At 42.3% G+C, this 17,296-nt stretch overlaps 1 protein-coding gene across 4 annotated transcripts in view; it reads right to left on the reverse strand.

The window, feature by feature from the left end:
- Positions 1-820: 820 nt before the first annotated feature.
- The window catches only part of LOC112234720 (periostin-like), a 39,752-nt gene continuing 23,276 nt past the window's right edge, over positions 821-17,296 (reverse strand). Inside the window, exons 8-23 of one of the 4 annotated variants that reach the window (XM_042296112.1) lie at positions 15,930-16,142; positions 15,454-15,588; positions 13,910-14,058; positions 13,257-13,393; positions 12,454-12,584; positions 12,001-12,131; positions 8,708-8,810; positions 6,871-6,938; positions 6,397-6,442; positions 6,239-6,271; positions 2,947-3,002; positions 2,752-2,907; positions 2,429-2,525; positions 2,019-2,081; positions 1,752-1,790; positions 821-1,570 (exon numbers count right to left, since the gene is read on the reverse strand). In XM_042296112.1, the coding sequence (XP_042152046.1) occupies positions 1,527-1,570; positions 1,752-1,790; positions 2,019-2,081; positions 2,429-2,525; positions 2,752-2,907; positions 2,947-3,002; positions 6,239-6,271; positions 6,397-6,442; positions 6,871-6,938; positions 8,708-8,810; positions 12,001-12,131; positions 12,454-12,584; positions 13,257-13,393; positions 13,910-14,058; positions 15,454-15,588; positions 15,930-16,142 (1,601 nt within the window). In that variant the 3' untranslated portion in view covers positions 821-1,526. Of the gene's footprint in view, positions 1,571-1,751; positions 1,791-2,018; positions 2,082-2,428; positions 2,526-2,751; positions 3,003-6,238; positions 6,272-6,396; positions 6,443-6,870; positions 6,939-8,707; positions 8,811-12,000; positions 12,132-12,453; positions 12,585-13,256; positions 13,394-13,909; positions 14,059-15,453; positions 15,589-15,929; positions 16,143-17,296 lie in introns of all 4 variants that reach the window. The other 3 variants (XM_042296114.1, XM_042296113.1, XM_024402989.2) reach the window with 3 other exon arrangements.

The raw sequence follows: 17,296 nt of genomic DNA on the forward strand, positions 1-17,296 counted from the left end.
CTGAACTCTTAACCCTTAAAGTCTGACATTTGGGGGTCTCTATTTTTTTTGACTGGACCTCCTATGTGTGCACAAACTTCCATGACATTTTTTTATGGGCCTAATAGTAAAGACGTAATTTAATGGTGTTTTTTACTTATTCACTTGGAAGTTGGCATGACCACAACCAGTCATGATGTTTTCATCTTATTGTCAAACAAATGACTTCAAAAAGTAGGCGACCTGTGCATGTTCGTCCACTCCAAAACAGTTCCAGCATCCAAACAGTGCACAGTGATTTAATAAGTTGAAAACATGATTGGTTGTGTTCATGCCAAATTAAAAGGTAATAAATAAAAAATACTGTTAAATGACATGTCTTTACATGTCTTTTTTTTATGTATGTGCAAGCACGTGCACACAGGAGGTCCAGTCCAAAAAATAGAGACCCCTGAATGTCACGGTATCATTCACACTCTGATATTTGACATTTGCTTTAGATTTGGCTTTGTTCTCACTTTATGAGTTTCTCTTTAGAGGGAGCTAGGTTAAAGTAACAATTCTAGCAATGTCAGACTCTTCTATAGTTTTTAGGAGATCTAAAAAACAGACAATCCCTTTTCCATCCTCAAATAACTAGCGTTATACTAAGAAAATGGAATTCATTAAGTAGGCAGGGACCAGTACACTGGCACAAATTAGATTTGGTTATCATACATCTTCTCCGCAAATTGAGTAAATGTGATTCTAAAATGTAACTTGACTTTATTTCCTTATAGTGATGAACTACTAAAAGGTTTTACAACTAAGGTTTTTCTCCTGGCAAATGATGCACTTCATATCCAAGAATATACTTTATTGAAAAAGGTTTAAAAACTGCAGTAAGAAAAGCTATTGAGAGAATACAGTATGTGAAAAGTTACGTTTGTCAGAATGTTGCACATTTGAAACATCTAAAAGCAAAGACAAGATCAATATCTGAATGTTTAGCTAGGTAGACAAAGGCAGAAAGAGAAAGCAAACACACTACTGTGACATTCAAGTCAGATCAGAGCTGAAATTACATCTGGTAGAAAAATATAAACATTTGCCGAAGTACAGTCAGAAAATAGCAATCACATTTGTAATTTTATTTATTTTTATGCAGAGGTAAATTTAAAAATTTTAAAAAATTACTAAAACTTCCCAAAAATCCTGTTGTATCACCTCAACCAATAGTCAAGGCTTCCAATAGCTTGGTTTTAAAGATTATTTTGCTACCTCTGGCTAGCTTTTAATCTTTAATCTCTAATACACCCCCAAAACCCACAAATATGTGTACACTATTTACATATATTGATGGCTTTTAGTTATCTTTAGATACATTCACCAATGATTTGTGTTTTGTTTAGCAAATGGCTTTACTGGTCTCACTAAGTTCAAGTTCTGTATGTCTCCACACACGTCATTTGGAGTGTAGCGCTTGTATGGGAGACCAATCATTGACATTATCTCTGTTGTTCCTCTCTGGTTGCTGGTGCATCTTCAGTCACCTGGTCTGTCCATGTTCATGCACTTTGTTCCCTTGGTCTGACATTCCTTCTGGGACCAGCTAGGAACAGAGACAACAGAAAGATCATCATACACTCAAAATCATAGAAATAAAGTTCCTAGAATGGACATTCCCATTCAAGTCAATGTTCTTGGTCATTCTATGTATATGGTCGCAATTACAGCTCCTCATAGGATGATATTGCCAATAATTTGAATCCTTCCAAGGAATAATGTTTTACCTGGAATTCTCCTACTAATTACTGGTCTTGGGTTTCCCACTGTGAAGACACATTTACGATGTCAAATATCCCAGGGTGGAAATGTGACAGTTAGTTTGAATCCTGTTCATCAGTCTCTGCTTCACACTATCTGCTAAACCCAGATTCTAACATAACCTGTCACATGTCCACCCAGTGACATGCATATACGTGATTTTCAATGAAACATTGCATTATTTCCTCTATATTAAGTTATCTATCTTTGACCAGAGGGGTGATGTTACTGACCTTTCTGCTGGAGGTTTGCGATACCAATGCTGGAGCCACTGTTGCTGGCTGAGTACTGAGGACCTGTGGATGACATCATAATGAAACACTACATCAGTCTTCACATAGAAACATCATGTTTTCACAGAGGGGCAGCTGTAGGTGTCATGAGGGGGATGACGTACAGTAGAGGGGATTCAGTACAAAAGACTCACATCTGTAGACCTGTGTCTCACCTCAGCAAACCAAACACATCCTTCTTTGTTTCGTGTAGTGCATCAATACACTATATAGCAACTATAGACCAAAACAGGCATAGCATACTGTAGCCTACAATATGTTTATTTTACTAGATGTTACTATGTACCCAGAGTTCTTCAGACCTCATGGACAAGAGTCAATAAAGACATGTGTGTCTGTGAGGTACGTACCTGAGACCACTCTCGTAACTTTGGTGACCTTGGGCTCTCCCTCGATGAGTCGAGTGACCTTGGTGAACTTTGGCTCACCTTCAATGACTCTGGTCACCTAATAATCATAATCATGTATTAGATTCATGTAACGCTTTTCCCGATTGCTAAAAGTGATTTGGTGGGTACATGGATGGGTACATGGGTGGGTACATGGGTGGGTACATGGGCGGGTACATGGCTGGGTATATGGCTGGGTACATGGCTGGGTACATGGCTGGGTACATGGCTGGGTACATGGCTGGGTACAACAGTTGAAACATGGGTTGTTACATTGGTGTTACCTTGGTGATGGTAGGCTCTCCCTCAATCACCCTTGTCACCTTGGTGAGGATAGGCTCTCCCTCAATCACCCTTGTCACCTTGGTGATGGTAGGCTCTCCCTCAATCACCCTTGTCACCTTGGTGATGGTAGGCTCTCCCTCAATCACCCTTGTCACCTTGGTGATGGTAGGCTCTCCCTCAATCACCCTTGTCACCTTGGTGATGGTAGGTTCCCTTTCGATAACCCTAGTCACATGGGTCACATCAGGAACTTTAGAAAGAGAGAGAGAGAGGACAACAAGTTTATTAACTGGAATAAACAACAACAAAAGCGTCATTGAAGAACATGAAGTTTAAAGGGCACACTAGTGATATCTGAAGGATCGAATGAACTTAGAAACTCTAGACTCCACAAACTACAGACATGTGGTGTGTCAGTGGTTCCTCTACTCCTTCTTTAATAGAGATGACAGTTTATAGGTTTTATCAAATTAGACTGAATGGCAATATTTCACAGACTCTAAAAGGATTCATATGACTGGAATATTTACATAATCAAAGGAATTGTGAATATGTGCTTTGCGGATACTTTCCAGGTAAAGGCTTTCTCCATGACATCAGTTTTCCCCTTAGAATTGCAACTACACTACCGGTCAAAAGTTTTAGAACAGCTACTCATTCAAGGGTTTTTCCTTGTTTTTCCTATGTTCTGCACTGTAGAATAATAGTGAAGACATCAAAACTATGAAATAACACATCATGTAGTAACCAAAAAAGCGTTAAACAAATCAAAATATATTTTATATTTGAGATTCTTCAAAGTAGCCAGCCTTTGCCTTGATGACAGCTTTGCACACTCTTTGCATTCTCTCAACCAGCTTCATGAGGTAGTCACCTGGAATGCATTTCAATTAACAGGTGTGCCTGTCACGCCCTCATCTGTTTCACCTGTCCTTATGATTGTCTCCACCCCTTCCAGGTGTCGCTGATTTTCCCCAGTGTATTTATCCCTGTGTTTCCTGTCTCTCTGTGCCAGTTAGTCTTGTATGTTTCAAGTTAACCAGCGGTTTTTCCCATACTCCTGCTTTTGCTGTTCTCCTTTTTCTAGTCCTCCCGATTTTGACCCTTGCTTGTTCTGGACTCTGTACCCACCTGCCTGACCATTCTGCCTGCCCTGACCACGAGCCTTTCTGTCACTCTGTACCGCCTGGATTCAGATTTGGTTTTGATATTTTGCCTGCCTACGACCATTCTCTTGCCTTACCCTATTGGATTAATAAATATTGTAAGACTCCAACCATCTGCTTCCTGTGCATGCATCTCGCCTTGTGTCATGATAGTGCCTTCTTGTGAGTTAATTTGTGGAATTTCTTTCCTTCTTAATGCATTTGAGCCAATCAGTTGTGTTGTGACATGGTAGGGGGTATACAGAAGATAGCCCTATTTGGTAAAAGACCAAGTCCACATTATGGCAAAAACAGCTCAAATAAGCAAAGAGAAACAACAGTCAATAGGGAAAATTTCTACAACTTTGAACGTTTCTTCAAATGCAGTCGCAAAAACCATCAAGCGCTATGATGAAACTGGCTCTCATGAAGACCGCCACAGGAATGGAAGACCCAGAGTTACCTCTGCTGCAGAGGATAAGTTCATTAGAGTTACCAGCCTCAGAAATTGCAGCCCAAATAAATGCATCACAGAGTTCAAGTAACAGACACATCTCAACATCAACTGTTCAGAGGAGACTGTGTCAATCAGGCCTTCATGGTCGAATTGCTGCAAAGAAACCACTACCAAAGGACACCAATAAGAAGAAGAGACTTGCTTTGGCCAAGAAACACAAGCAATGGACATTAGATCGGTGGAAATTTGTCCTTTGGTCTGATGAGTCCAAATAGGAGATTTTTGTTTCCAACCGCCGTGTCTATGTGAGACACAGAGTAGGTGAACAGATGATCTCCGCATGTGTATTTCCCACCGTGAAGCATGGAGGAGGAGGTGTTATGGTCTGGGGGTGCTTTTCTGGTGACACGGTCAGTTATTTATTTAGAATTCAAGGCACACTTAACCAACATGGTTATCACAGCATTCTACAGCGATATACCATCCCATCTGGTTTGGGCTTAATGGGACTATCATTTGTTTTTCAACAGGACAATGACACAACACACCTACAGGTTGTGTAAGGGCTATTTGACCAAGAAGGAGAGTGATGGAGTGCTGCATCAGATGACCTGGCCTCCACAATCCCCCGACCTCAACCAAATTGAGATGGTCTGGGATAAGTCGGACCGCAGAGTGAAGGAAAAGCATATAACAAGTGCTCAGCATATGTGGGAACTCCTTCAAGACCGTTGGAAAAACATTCCAGGTGAAGCTGGTTGAGAGAATGCCAAGAGTGTGCAAAGCTGTCATCAAGGCAAAGGGTGGCTATTTGAAGAATCTCAAATATAACACTTCTTTGGTTACTACATGATTTCATGTGTTATTTCATAGTTTTGATGTCTTCACTATTATTCTACAATGTAGAAAATAGTAAAAATAAAGAATAACCTTTGAATGAGTAGCCGGTAGTGTATCTCTTTCAGAATCTTGACTAGAGATAATTGTATAGACAGTAACTTGAACTTCTGTGCATATTTCTCTTTGAAGTCAGGAATTAACCACACAAATCAAAGGTCAGGATTAAGCCCAATAAAGAAGGGTTATTTTACCCAGAACAGATAAAAACCTTCCCAGGTGTGGCAAGTATTTTCTTGTTGCTGTCTGTACTGTAATTATCTGAACAGCCATAATGGTTTTTCCTCTTGGACGTGGGTCATGAATTTCATTGAAGGCCGATATCCTCCCTATCTGAACTGTGCCAACTATTCTATCAACTCTTGTAGCACAATGTCTTCAAGACTAAATGTGAAATATCATTTACAATTATATACACTGAGTGTACAAAATATTACGTGACATAGACTTCTTCTGGTGAATCCAGGTGAAATATATGATCCCTTATTGATGTCACTTGTTAAATTCGCTTCAATCAGTATAGATGAAGGGGAGGAGACAAGTTAAAGAAGCAGTTTTAAGCCTTGAGGCAATTGAGACATGAATTGTGTATGTGTGCCATTCAGATGGTGAATGGGCAAGACAAAATATGATATGGTATTAGTTTCCAGGCGCACCAGTTTGAGTGTGTCAAGAACTGCAATGCTGCTGGGTTTTTCATGGTCAACAGTTTCCCATGTGTATCAAGAATGGTCCACCACCCAAAGGACCTCCAGCCAACTTGATTTAACTGAGGGAAACATTGGAGTCACCATGGGCCAGCATCCCTATTGAATGCTTTCGACACCTTGTTGAGTTCATGCACTTACGAATTGAGGCTGTTCTGAGGGAAAAAGGGGGTGCAACTCAATATTAGGAAGGTGTTTCTAATGCTTTGTACACTCAGCGTATTACACAAAGCTAAGATTTATGCATGAAGAATGTTGCTTCGATCTGTAACTAACTTACCTGACTCAATGATGCGTGTGATGATCGTCCTCTCTAGAAGAAACAGAAGACACACAGCAGTTACTCACTGGACAACAACAAAGTTACAAATAAATGTAATTTCAATGCAAACAGGTACAGCGGACATCTAAGACTTGAACAGATATAGTTTAACTCACTCATGAATGTGAGGGGGATTTCCTTATAGCTGTATCCTGACACGAACTGCGAATGAATGGAAAGAAGGATTAGAGGCTGTAAACCATATTATTGTAGGTCTGTGTACACATCGTTCTGCTCAACTCCAATGCAGAGGGCAACAATGAACCTTCAGATGCACTGCTTGGGTTTTGTCAAGGCAGGAGAAATGTCTGCCTCTTTTATGTGGTGGGTACTGTATTTGCTCAAGGATTTACATGACGTCTTGTCATCTTAAGGTAATTTTGTAACAAACACTTAGAGGTTAATCTCATCTTGTTAGCTCAGGGTTCTCTGGCATTGTAATCATTTTCCTAATCATAATAACCTGTCTGGCCTTGTTCAGTACTGTAAGTAATGCTTTGGCATGATAGTCATGTGGGTGTGGCCTATTGTCCTGGTTCATTATATGGGCGTGGTCTGTTCCTTTATGTGGGTGTGGCCTGGTACTGTACCTTGATCTCCATGTACTTGATGAGTCTTCTCAGCAGCCCAAGCAGGTCAGAGTTTCCAGCAGGCAGCTCTACAGGACATTAGAGTACAGGGTGTTAGACATACTGGTAACACTTTATACTAGGGTTCATACAGCACAGTACAGGGTGTTAGACATACTGATAACACTTTATACTAGGGTTCATACAGTACAGTACAGGGTGTTAGACATACTGATAACACTTTATACTAGGGTTCATACAGTACAGTACAGGGTGTTAGACATACTGATAACACTTTATACTAGGGTTCATACAGCACAGTACAGGGTGTTAGACATACTGATAACACTTTATACTAGGGTTCATACAGTACAGTACAGGGTGTTAGACATACTGATAACACTTTATACTAGGGTTCATACAGCACAGTACAGGGTGTTAGACATACTGGTAACACTTTATACTAGGGTTCATACAGTACAGGGTGTTAGACATACTGGTAACACTTTATACTAGGGTTCATACAGTACAGTACAGGGTGTTAGACATACTGGTAACACTTTATACTAGGGTTCATACAGCACAGTACAGGGTGTTAGACATACTGGTAACACTTTATACTAGGGTTCATACAGTACAGGGTGTTAGACATACTGGTAACACTTTATACTAGGGTTCATACAGTACAGTACAGGGTGTTAGACATACTGGTAACACTTTATACTAGGGTTCATACAGTACAGGGTGTTAGACATACTGATAACACTTTATACTAGGGTTCATACAGCACAGTACAGGGTGTTAGACATACTGGTAACACTATACTAGGGTTCATACAGTACAGGGTGTTAGACATACTGGTAACACTTTATACTAGGGTTCATACAGTACAGGGTGTTAGACATACTGATAACACTTTATACTAGGGTTCATACAGTACAGGGTGTTAGACATACTGATAACACTTTATACTAGGGTTCATACAGCACAGTACAGGGTGTTAGACATACTGGTAACACTATACTAGGGTTCATACAGTACAGGGTGTTAGACATACTGGTAACACTTTATACTAGGGTTCATACAGTACAGGGTGTTAGACATACTGATAACACTTTATACTAGGGTTCATACAGCACAGTACAGGGTGTTAGACATACTGGTAACACTTTATACTAGGGTTCATACAGTACAGTACAGGGTGTTAGACATACTGGTAACACTTTATACTAGGGTTCATACAGCACAGTACAGGGTGTTAGACATACTGATAACACTTTATACTAGGGTTCATACAGCACAGTACAGGGTGTTAGACATACTGGTAACACTTTATACTAAAGGTTACTGCCAAAATAAATAATTGGAAACACTTGAGTAAATGAGAGATACAAGGTATATTGAAAGCAGGGGCTCCACACAGGTGTGGTTCCTGAGTTAATTAAGCAATTAACATATCATCATGCTTAGGGTCATGAATAAAAATGCAGGGCAGGCCATTCTTTGGCTACCATGGCTATGCGCCCATAGAATGACAATGCCCCCATCCACAAGGCACGAGTGATCACTGAATGATTTGATGAGCATAAAACCACGTTCGTGCTTGTGTTGGCCCTATTAAGACACTTTATGTTGGCGTGTTCTTTATTTTGGCAGTTACCTCTACATACATACATTAGCATACATACAGCACAGGGTGTTAGACGTACTGAACCATTCAGCACTGCTAAATATGTGTATTATATCAATAAATGATTCACTGCACAGTGCGTCTCTCAACACATGACAATATAATCAGGGTATAATCAGTTTCTCCAACAGAGGAGATGGCAGTCAGAGACGTTTGAGTCAGTCTTACCACCAGGGTAGAGGAGGGTTTTGACAAAGTGAATGGCTCCATTAGTGGCCATGATATCGTGTTCAGGGACCTCAATAGTGTTCACTCTGATTGTGTTGTTAGCCTGGAGGAGAGGAGTAGAGAGGATTAAGATCCAAACACTGATGAGCTGATGAGTACAAGCTGGTAATGCACCATATGTTTCTCAATTAGGTTGGCATTGATGACATTATATACAGAACATTTGCAACAGTTGTGGTGTTGTGGTGTGATCATAACATACAGGAACTCAAGTCCTTTTGTTCACCTGACCTAGAATTCCTTACAATCAATTGCCGGCCGCATTATCAACCAAGAGAATTCTCTTCGATTATGATCACAGTCGTGTATATCCCCCCCAAGTAGACACCTCGATGGCCCTGAAAGAACTTCATTTGACTCTATGTAAACCACATATCCTGAGGCTGCATTTATTGTAGCTGGGGATCTTAACAAGGCTAATCTGAAAACAAGGCTCCCTAAATTATATCAGCATATCGAATGTGAGACACGTGACGGCAAAATTCTGGATCATTGTTACTCTAACTTCTGCGATGCATCCAAAGCCCTCTCTCGCCCTCCTTTTGGCAATCTGACCATGACTCCATTTTGTTGCTCCCAGCCTGCAGACAGAAACTAAAACAGGAAATGCCTTGCTCAGGTCTGTTCAACGCTGGTCCGACCAATCTGATTCCACGCTTCAAGACTGCTTCGATCACGTGGACTGGGATATGTTCCGGATAGCGTCGGACAACAACATTGATGTACAGTAAATGCTGATTCGGTGAGCAAGTTTATTAGCAAGTGCATCAGTGATGTTGTACCCACGGCAACTGTTAAAACCTTCCCCAATCAGAAACCGTGGATTGATGGCAGCATTTGCGCAAAACTGAAAGCGTGAACCACTGCTTTTAATCAGGGCAAGGCGACCGGAAACATGACCGAATACAAACAGTGTAGCTATTCCCTCCGCAAGGCATTCAAACAAGCTAAGCGTCAGTATAGAGACAAAGTAGAGTCGCAATTCAACGGCTCAAACACGAGAGGTATGTGGTAGGGTCTACAATCAATCACGGACTACAAAAAGAAAACCAGCCCTGTCGCAGACCCGATGTCTTGCTCCCAGACAAACTAAACATCTTCTTTGCTCGCTTTGAGGACAATACAGTGCCACCGATACGGCCGGCTACCAAATCCCGCGGGCTCTCCTTCACCGCAGCCAAAGTGAGTAAAACATTTAAACGTGTTAACCCTCGCCAGGCTGCTGGCCCAGATGGCATCACTAGCCGCGTCATCAGAGCATGTGCAAACCAGCTGGCTGGTGTGTTTACGGACATATTCAATCAATCCCTATCCCAGCCTGATGTTCCCACATGCTTCAAGAGGGCCACCATTGTTCCTGTTCCCAAGAAAGCTAAGGTAACTGAGCTAAACGACTATCGCCCTGTAGCACTCACTTCCGTCATCATGAAGTGCTTTGAGAGACTAGTCAAGGATCATATCACCTCCACCCTACCTGACACCCTAGACCCACTCCAATTTGCTTACCGCACCAATAGGTCCACAGACGCAATCGCAATCACACTGCACACTGCCCTAACCCATCTGGACAAGAGGAATACCTATGTAAGAATGCGGTTCATCGAATACAGCTCAGCATTTAACACCATAGTACCCTCCAAACTCGTCATTAAGCTCGAGACCCTGGGTCTCGACACCGCCCTGTGCAACTGGGTCCTGGATTTCCTGACGGGCCACCCCCAGGTGGTGAGGGTAGGAAACAACATCTCCACCCCGCTGATCCTCAACACTGGGGCCCCACAAGGGTGCATTCTCAGCCCTCTCCTGTACTCCCTGTTCACCCATGACTGCGTGGCCATGCACGCCTCCAAATCAATCATCAAGTTTGCAGACGAAACTACAGTGGTAGACTTGATTATAGAAGTTGGATTAGCTAACACAACGTGGCATTGGAACACAGGAGTGATGGTTGCTGATAATGGGCCTCTGTACGGCTATATACGTAGATATTCCATTAAAAATCTGCAGTTTCCAGCTACAATAGTCATTTACAACATTAATAATGTCTACACTGTATTTCTGATCAATTTGATGTTATTTTAATAGACATAAAATGTGCTTATCTTTCAAAAACAAGGACATTTCTAAGTGAGCCCAACTTATGAACAGTAGTGTACATTTTTCAGTAACTTGGTGGTAGTTTTAAATTCCTCAGTTAATATTTTTTCTGCCATGTAGCAGTGTAGCTAACTACTGGAACTACACTACTTTTTTTTGCAAAAAAAAATAAAAAATGGGTGAAGTAGGCAATGATCTCATTTCCTTTTCGGCATCAGACCTGCCTAATTCTCACTTGAACCATTGTTTTTGTTTTTAATTAATAGGCTAAATTAAACATACTGTTGACATTTGACCCCAAAGTGATATGTTCTTGCAGATTGTAGTCTACGACATTTCAGATTTACATACTGTATGATCATTTATCACAAAGTAATTTGGATATAGTGAACAACATTTTCAAAGTAACTGTAGTTAAGTGAACTATATTTTTTAAGGGTATCTTTAGTGTAGCTTAACTTTTTCCAGTGTGAAGTAATTGGTAGCAATGGAATGCAACTGTCTGTTGTTAGAAGTAAAATGTCATCTAAACTAAATCATGAATAGTCTGCACTACAAACATCCAGGGACTTCACATGGCTTTATGGTTTATTTCAAGAAAGGATTTGTTTGAATGATCTTAGAATATGACCCTAAGAACATTGCTGTAATCAAACTTAAAAGCTAAGTATAAAATTAACCCAAGGTCAAAACAGTAAATATCAAAGGTCAATGCAAGCCTTTGTGAAATCCTAAATCCTGTCAGCATGTTGAATTATGTTTGGGAAGTTGTTTCCGGGGAAGTTAATCCAACAAATACGTTTTGGTTTCTTACTCATCTGTTGACCGGTAATTCAGACGTCCTCTTTTTTCCACGTTGAACTGTTTTATATACGTTTTCGAAGAAGTAATATTTAGTCATAATTCCTACTTTGAACGTTGGTTTACATTGTTGATGACAAAGGATTGCGGATGTTAGTAATACTGAGTGGATCTGGAGGAGAGGCTCTTGATTCACTGTAAAAACATTGTACAATCTCTTCAGGGTCTGTCTGATAATAGCTTTTTTCCCCGGCATTTCATACACACGTACATTGGAAAATGCCATGATTTCTTATATTTACAGTCTTGTTGAATGTTGAGAGATTTGGACTCACATGCAGCACTCGGAGGTTATTGCCCTGCAGAGACTTGAGAAGGTTGGTCACCCCAGTCTCCAGACCTCCACCGATGAACACTCCGTTACTGAAGTGGTAGAGCAGGATGGTACGCAGGGCATTCATATTACCTGGCCAGGACAGATAGGACTTTAGACGGAAGACTACAGTACCATAGAACGTGTCGTACATACAACCACTACGTCTTATGGATGTTCCTTTGACATTACAACCTTTAGGAGAAAGCTAGTAGCTATGGTAGCTATGGTAGCTATGGTAGCTATGGTTAAGGTCAGCAGTTTTTCCTGACCATCATGATGTGGCCTGACAAGAAAAACCTCTGGCTATGATTTTTTTTTAGAGAGACTGACACAGACTAAGAAGGACGGAGAAAATGATGGAGAGAAAATGATGGAGAGTGACTGAGAGAGACGGAGAGAGAGACGAACCAACCTCTGAGCAGAGCCAGGTCGCTGTCTCTGACGCCAGTGAAGGCCTCATCACTGGGAGCAAACAGAGTGTATTCTCCTTCCTGTTTGAGCAGGTCAGTCAGACCAGCCATCTCCATCAGTGACAGGAAGATCCTGCAAACAAAACAACATTAAGGAAACAGTTACCTGCCACTCATGACAACCACTGAGGGTAGATACTGTATAACCGGTAACCGGTGCCAGTGTGATAGCTTAGCATATAGCGCTGCCTCCCTAAACTCATCTCTGACCGGGCTTGACCAGGGTTCTCTACCTCGCCAACACACGTGGCCGCCGGCTTGACAATGTACAAACCGATTGACCTATAGAACAGGATCCTCTTCAGTGATGAGATCCTATGTATTATTTAGATAATAAAATAACTTGCAAGAGGTGGACATGATTTAGAAAGAAGTTGGCCCACATGTCTGTATAAACTGTTTTCCCAGCTTGCTCCCAGGTCTGTATGAAATTGATTGAACTCTGTCTGACTAGTGAACTCTCTCTGACTCTCTGGCTGTTTGGTTAGCTAAAGAACATCCTTTCTCGAGTAGGGAGTGAGACAAGGTTGTCCAACACTGTTTAGTTTACAGTATATTCGTGAATTGGCTGCAAAATCAGAACAATCTTTGTCTGTTCCTTGATCAAAATCCTTCCACTAGTCTGGTCTCAGATCTGTATGACCTTGAGCTAACTTCTCTGACTATTTCATTTGCTGAAGCACATACAGATCTGGGACCAGGCTAAAACACACAGAGTCTATACGTATGTGCCCAAGCAGCTTACTTGAATCCTCCGTTGTCAGTGAGGATCTGGAACATGGTGGTCTCAGCTGGCTTCATCAGAGTCTTCATCAGGTGGAGGGCTCCGTTACTGCCCTCCTTGCTGCCGCGCACCAGGCAGGAGTTCTCTATGCACACCGCCTACAGACAGACAGACAGACAGGTTAAAGAACCACTTTCGTGAAAACTCAACCTTTTTTTGTTGTTGAAAAGTGTTTTTCTGGGTTTTATCCTAATAATGTAACTCTAGTCCTAATATCCTAATTCTAGCAAAATTATTACATATTTGGGCATGTGGGTATGCTAGCATAAACACCTAACTAGTTAGCTAGCCAGATAGTTAGCTAGCTAGGCTAATGGTTTCTCCAGTCACCTGACTTCTGTTTTGAGCATCTTTACAACTGAAATTTGAGTTGGAACATCTGATGAAGTGGCTCTTTATAAGGCATGGAATTGAACAGTCTGCTAGCTACTGAATTAACAGCCTCTTAGTCGGTCCAGTAGATGGATAGCCCAGTGAAATGGATTTGTGTTGTATGGCCATTGTGTTTGACCAGCTGTTCAGAGACAAGAGACACACGCACATCCACATACACACACACTGTCATGTACTCACACAAACTCACACAGACACCCCCCACACACACACAGACTCACTGTGCGGTAGATGAAGACTCTGAGGAACTTCCCGGCAATGGTCTCCAGGCGCTGTCCATTGTATAGCTGTCCCAGAGTAATCTTCTCCTTCAGGATGTGGTTCTCCAGAATCATCTTCAGAAAGCTCTGGTCAATGGACATCACCTCATCTGGAAGACAAGATATTTAATATAGATACATTGTAAGAGATCAAAATATGACATTAAATATGTTTGTAAAACAATAACTTTTTAGAAACTATCCCCAATTTTGCAAAAATGGAGATACAAGGTTTTCCCAGGACGCAGACGATAAAAAAAGTATATAGGCTAATGATGCAGTCTGGTGGTCTAGTCAGTCATTGTAAAATGTCAACCTTATTTTCCAGGAAACCAGATTGATCAGCCACATTGTAACAGTATTATTCCCATAGGGCTCTGGTCAAAAGTAGTGCACTATATAGGGAATAGGGTCCCATTTGGGACACAACCAGGGACTGTTCCAGTCTGCATTACCCTGGGGTTGTCATTTTATTTTATTTATTTTACCTTTATTTAACTAGGCAAGTCAGTTAAGAACTAATTCTTATTTTCAATGACGGCCTAGGAACAGCGGGTTAACTGCCTGTTCAGGGGCAGATGACAGATTTGTACCTTGTCAGCTCGGGGATTTGAAGAGAGAAGAAGAGGGAGACAGAGAGAGGAGTTAGAGAGAGGAAGAGGGAGACAGAGAGAGGAGCTAGAGAGAGGAAGAGGGGGACAGAGAGAGGAGCTATAGAGAGGAAGAGGGAGACAGAGAGAGGAGCTAGAGAGAGGAAGAGGGAGACAGAGAGAGGAGCTAGAGAGAGGAAGAGGGAGACAGAGAGAGGAGCTAGAGAGAGGAAGAGGGGGACAGAGAGAGGAGCTATAGAGGAAGAGGGGGACAGAGAGAGGAGTTAGAGAGAGGAAGAGGGAGACAGAGAGAGGAGCTAGAGAGAGGAAGAGGGGGACAGAGAGAGGATCTGGAGAGAGGACGAGGGGGACAGAGAGAGGAGTTAGAGAGAGACAGAGAGAGGAGCTAGAGAGAGGAAGAGGGGGACAGAGAGAGGAGCTAGAGAGAGGAAGAGGGAGACAGAGAGAGGAGCTAGAGAGAGGAAGAGGGGGACAGAGAGAGGAGCTATAGAGAGGAAGAGGGAGACAGAGAGAGGAGCTAGAGAGAGGAAGAGGGGGACAGAGAGAGGAGTTAGAGAGAGCAAAAGGGAAAGGGAGAGACAGGGAGAGATAGGATGTTCAGTTCAGGATGTTCAAGAGTGTTTAAGGGAACGAGAGAAGTGTTACAGACAGAATTGAGCCGGGCCATGATGTGTAATCACAGTGACAACAGAATTGAGCGGGGCCAGTGGTGTGTTACTCACCAGTGAAGACAGAATTGAGTGGGGCCAGTAGTGTGTTACTCACCAGTGAAGACAGAATTGAGCGGGGCCAGTAGTGTGTTACTCACCAGTGAAGACAGAATTGAGCGGGGCCAGTAGTGTGTTACTCACCAGTGAAGACAGAATTGAGCGGGGCCAGTAGTGTGTTACTCACCAGTGAAGACAGAATTGAGCGGGGCCAGTAGTGTGTATTCTGCCTTGGCTTCCATGGCTGCAGATAGACCCAGCTCTGACACCATGTCACTGAAGGTGGACTGGGAAGGGGTGAGCAGCTCCATCACCTGCTTGGCTTAGAGGACACAGACAACACCATTAAAAGCTTTTCTACCACTGAAAGATCAACACTTATACACTTATTCAGAGTTTTAAGATTTTATCTTAGTCTTGGTGTCATTGTGTCATTGTTTCCATCTATTTTCCTATGTGTATGGTTGACTTGTATACTAGTGTAACAGCAAAGAGGTGTTGCAAATAAAGGTGTTGTGTATTTCGTGAAACAGTTAATTACATTTACATTTCAACAAAGAAATACAAATGCAAAAACATGCATATTCTGAGATGTGTTACAGCTCTGTAATGAAAGCACTATACAAATGACATGTATTTTTATTAGGTGGGCCGAGAGCTAACCTGAGTCAGGCATGAGGACCTCGTCAATGAGGTGGATGACTCCGTTGGTGGTGACAATGTCTTTCTTCAGCACCATCTTGATGCCGTTCACCGTCAGGCTTTCCCCATCACAGCCAATCTCAATATTGTGGCCCTCCAGGGTCTCAAAGGTCTGGCCGGACATGATGCCCTCTGAACACTGGACAGAGTTCAGCATGTGGAAGTTCAGCAGGGCTGGAGGAAGAGGATAGAGGAGAGGAGAGGATAAAAGTGTTATTCGGATCCACAGACTCAGAAACTTCTATATATACCGTTATTGATTAACAGCATTTTTTATTATACATGACTGGCCCAGCATCCTGTGAAAATTTGAATTCATATACTGTACTAGCAAGGCATACTTTTTATCCTTAGTAACATAATAAAATAATCCCCAAAAATCAGTCAGTTTAAGATAGTGACTTTTTGCATGGACTGCGTCTCAATCCACCACATCCTCCCATGTCGGCCTTCCGCATCTGCGGTAGAAGGTGGCCGAGCTACAGCGGTGTTTGAAAGGGCTGCGTCTCAATCCACCACATCCTCCTATGTCGGCCTTCCGCATCTGCGATGGAAGTTAGCCAAGCTACAGTTTGTCAGACCATGAGACATGCCCAAAATTGATCTTCTCATGAAAATGTCAACTCAGTGGCCTTGTGGTTAGAGTGTCTGCCCTGAAATTGGAAGATTGTGAGTTCAATCCCTGGCTGGGTCATAACAAAGACTGTAAAACTGACCTGAGTGCATCTTCCCTTGTCACTCAGTGTTAAGGAGATAGATTGGGGGTAAAGCCATGTGATGGACTAGCATCCTGTCCTGGGGATGTACTTGTACATCAAGCTCCCTTTACACTACAGAATCAGGAGATAGGCTCCTGCCCTTTACACTACAGAATCAGGAGATAGGCTCCTGCCCTTTACACTACAGAATCAGGAGATAGGCTCCTGCCCTTTACACTACAGAATCAGGAGATAGGCTCCTGCCCTTTACACTACAGAATCAGGAGATAGGCTCCTGCCCTTTACACTACAGAATCAGGAGATAGGCTCCTGCCCTTTACACTACAGAATCAGGAGATAGGCTCCTGCCCTTTACACTACAGAATCAGGAGATAGGCTCCTGCCCTTTACACTACAGAATCAGGAGATAGGCTCCTGCCCTTTACACTACAGAATCAGGAGATAGGCTCCTGCCCTTTACACTACAGAATCAGGAGATAGGCTCCTGCCCTTTACACTACAGAATCAGGAGATAGGCTCCTGCCCTTTACACTACAGAATCAGGAGATAGGCTCCTGCCCTATGAGCTGTTCCACTTGTGCAAGGCTACTTATTTACCCACAAAAGCTT

The sequence above is a fragment of the Oncorhynchus tshawytscha genome, linkage group LG13 (genome assembly GCF_018296145.1).
Source record: "Oncorhynchus tshawytscha isolate Ot180627B linkage group LG13, Otsh_v2.0, whole genome shotgun sequence".
Taxonomy (NCBI): domain Eukaryota; kingdom Metazoa; phylum Chordata; class Actinopteri; order Salmoniformes; family Salmonidae; genus Oncorhynchus; species Oncorhynchus tshawytscha.